The following is a 3,401-nucleotide window of genomic DNA, read 5'->3' on the forward strand; positions in this document are numbered from 1 at the left end:
GCGGTGACTTTCGCTCATAACGTACATTTGTCCGCGCAGCATTACAGTAAGCGACTGTCTCAGCAGCCTCGTCAAGATTGTTCTCAAAGTACTTAAGCTTTCGTTTCTTGCATAAAATATTGTTTTCCGTGACGATTGATTGGCTTATGGAATCACTGTGGCCCGACCAGTTGTAGCTGTACAATAAAAAATACATGTGGCTACGGAGCAGTGGTATAATTGAGCAATAAAAGATACAAGCATTTTCAGTGGGAAACATACAAACTTTTTATTTACAATTTATTTACAGCATGGTTTGTGAGCCTCTGGCCCTGTGCGGACCATACCAAGCTGAAGATCTTATACACTTCAGTCCTTCCGGCGGCTTACAGCTTCATTTCCGCACCTGCAGAAGGACAGTAAATAACGCGCATATAGGAGCTGGGGTTCAATTGCGTTTATTGACACATCAGTGCTAAATATGTTGCCGCAGCTAATATATGTGTGTTACTGGCCGCACTAAAAGTGACTTTCAAGCACTGTCGGTGTTGTTTCGGTTATCTGAATTAAGTCAGCGCAGTTTACAGTTTCTATAGCATGGAGCACAGTGACTGTAGCGCCGGAATAATCAGTAACTCACTGAATACAATGACTGCAGACCGCCACTAGCACCACTGTTTACTGGCTTTGTACTTGTTCGTTTCCTGCCAGTTTGTGTTTCGTAATCCATCACATTCTTCCTCACCCTGCAGTAAGCAACCATTGACTCTTTTTTCCGGCGCTGCTATCTTTTGATCAATGGTGTTTGACTGAAAGTAATGTTTGTTCTCGCCTATAGGTCAGGCCACTTAAATGGTCGCTGTTACAAGTCTTAAACGACAAGGGGACAACATAATTCAAACTAGTGCAAGCTACTTACTCGTTAGTGTCAGTGATATCCATGGCCGTATCCGCCCTTGAGCAGAAATACGCCACCGTGTCCTCCACCGTATCCTCCTCCGTAGCCGTGGTGGGCTTGACCAAAGAGGGTGCCTCCATGGTGAAGCTTGTGCACGTGATGGACGGTCTTGACGAGGAAGCTAGGGCCTGGAACTGTCTTATGGTAGCCGTGACCACCACCATGGCCAAAGCCGCCACCGTGGCCGTAGAAGCCGGCCAAGGCGACCCCCATAAGGGCGCAAAGAACAGCGACGACAACCTGCGAACGCCAATGGGTGCTGTTACACAGAACCTAAAATGACCTAACCTAACCTAACAAATTTCCGAAGCCTTCCTCTCAGCCGTAGACTAAGGCCATGTTGCCATATACACGGGCCTGCAAGCGAGTTCAAACCATGTGTTTGACGGAAAGCAAATTGGGATAACAACGTAAAAAGGAGCGATTTTTTCCTGACTTCGGCAAGGCATCGGCTTATTAAAATATGCAAGCCGTTTACTCTGCCATGGTTTTACTTGTAGACCAAATACTGAACTCCACAATAAAGAAAAAGGTGCGTCCAGCTTCCTTTTTGTATTGATTAGGAACATCGTGGGGAAAACATAAAAAAAACGTTCCCTACTAAAGTACCTAGCTGCCGGACGTGTAGCTTTATGTTAATCATGACGAAGAGTGCTGAAGACAGGATGAGCGAGACAAATGCATGTGCTCCGCTTGTTTCTCTTGTCCCATCACGTGTTCCTTTGGCTACGTTGAATGCATTCTATCTTATTTCTTCTCAACGTGTACGCGTTGCTTGGACTGCATTCGCTTGGCTATTTGCCTTCCAATGACTATTCAAATTTGACGCCGAAGCAAGTTTGCATACTATGGATCATTACCATTTCAATTTGCCGTCTTGATTTTTATCTTCAAAACAATATTATACGCATAATCTCGCCACTTTTCTCCCATGATGGTGGCACCATCTGCGGAGATGGTCAAACTCCTCTCAGATGGTGCCAATCACGGTAACATTCCCAATTCAGCGAAATTTCACTCAATGGAGCGACAAGCTACAACATTACTGATTCTGAAAGTAACGAGCTCGCCAGACTATAATCATAATTATGTTGCCGAAGCAAGTGACAAAACCTATACTTCATGTACCTTTTTTTCTCGCCAGATCGGCAAACGGGAAATTGAGCTCACTTTTTGACAGTTTTGAATTCTCAACAGTCATTGCATTCAGATACCTCTGCGTGCAGCTCACTCACGAGGAAACTGCAAGACTTTGGCCCACTTCTAGGACAACAGTTCTGACTGTCATCGCCAACTAGATCAATGCTGCGATATCGCTCCTTGACACTTGCCTCAGATCAAACCTTCGCTATTGCAGAAATCAGAGCACATAATGCCTAACAGAGAGAGAGAGAGAGAGATGCAAATAAGAGAAAGACATGGAGGTTAACCACAGTTAAAGCCTCCGGTTTCCTACCCTGCACTAGGGGAAGAGAAAGGGTAAGTAAAAATGGAAAGTAGATGGGGGACAAAAAGAAAGACCTAGCAGGGCGCTTATTTGGGTTATGGATCCATACATGATGTGAATGCATATGTGAACATATGTGAACGATGCGAGAAGCTTGCATATTATCTTTCTGTGCTCGGAGCTTTCCCTTTTTCCTCTTTCCGTTCTCTTTCCATCTTGGTTTTCTCTCTCTCTCTCTCGCTCTCGCTAACTCTGATTTTTCTTTCTTTCATTTTTTTGCCGGTAATCTCAACAATGTGCATCACTGTCAGTCTAGCTTCTTCTATCTCCCGAACCGAGATGCAAGTATCTTACGCCTTTTTCAAAACATTCTATTCTTATTTACCCAAAGGACCATCATGTGACCAAGGGAGCTAATGGAAGCTTTTTAATTGTAGGATATAATTTACACGTTTGGTACCCGGAAATGTCTGTACCTAAGGATAAATAGAATTACCTTCAGCTAAAGGATCGAAGATCCTTTTGTTAGCATTGTGGACTCGTTCAAGTAAGAAGCAAGATATTAAAAAAAACACTTATGAATCCAACATAAAAGCACTGTCGAGGTAAAGGTGACATTTAAGTACCTCTACATCGACTTTCTATATTATCTCTACATCTTTCCATATTAGATCGGCGTACTGCGCGACCGACCTATCTTTACCAGTACATATGCGTCAGGTACCTACCAGGGCCCGCATAGTCCAAAATGCTCGATGGGCTTCAAGCGAGTGATGGTTTCAACGTGGTCAGAGCGGGCCTTATATACACTGGCATAGAAGCGAGGATTTGCAACGACTGTAGTGGCGGCGCTCCAAACAGCGGAATTGAGAGGAGGAAACGCTTTCTGACGTTGCGCTGGTCACCCAATGGTAACACAGCCTTTCCTATTCATCTGAGCTGCCATTCGCTGATAGTGGTTTTTACTATTGCTTCATTCCCGGTGTTCTCTTTTAGTGGATATATATTCTTTTTCTT

The 3,401-nt window shown here is 44.2% G+C and overlaps 1 protein-coding gene across 1 annotated transcript; it reads right to left on the minus strand.

Annotated features, from left to right (window-relative positions):
• Positions 1 to 242: 242 nt before the first annotated feature.
• LOC142572389 (uncharacterized) lies at positions 243 to 3,189 on the minus strand. Its single transcript, XM_075681477.1, has 3 exons — positions 3,113 to 3,189; positions 899 to 1,177; positions 243 to 385 (listed from the first exon to the last, which is right to left on the minus strand). Exons 1-2 carry the CDS (start codon positions 3,122 to 3,124, stop codon positions 908 to 910), a joined length of 282 nt encoding a protein of 93 aa, XP_075537592.1. The 5' UTR covers positions 3,125 to 3,189; the 3' UTR covers positions 243 to 385; positions 899 to 907.
• Positions 3,190 to 3,401: the final 212 nt, after the last annotated feature.

Source organism: Dermacentor variabilis, chromosome 1 (genome assembly GCF_050947875.1).
Source record: "Dermacentor variabilis isolate Ectoservices chromosome 1, ASM5094787v1, whole genome shotgun sequence".
NCBI lineage: Eukaryota > Metazoa > Arthropoda > Arachnida > Ixodida > Ixodidae > Dermacentor > Dermacentor variabilis.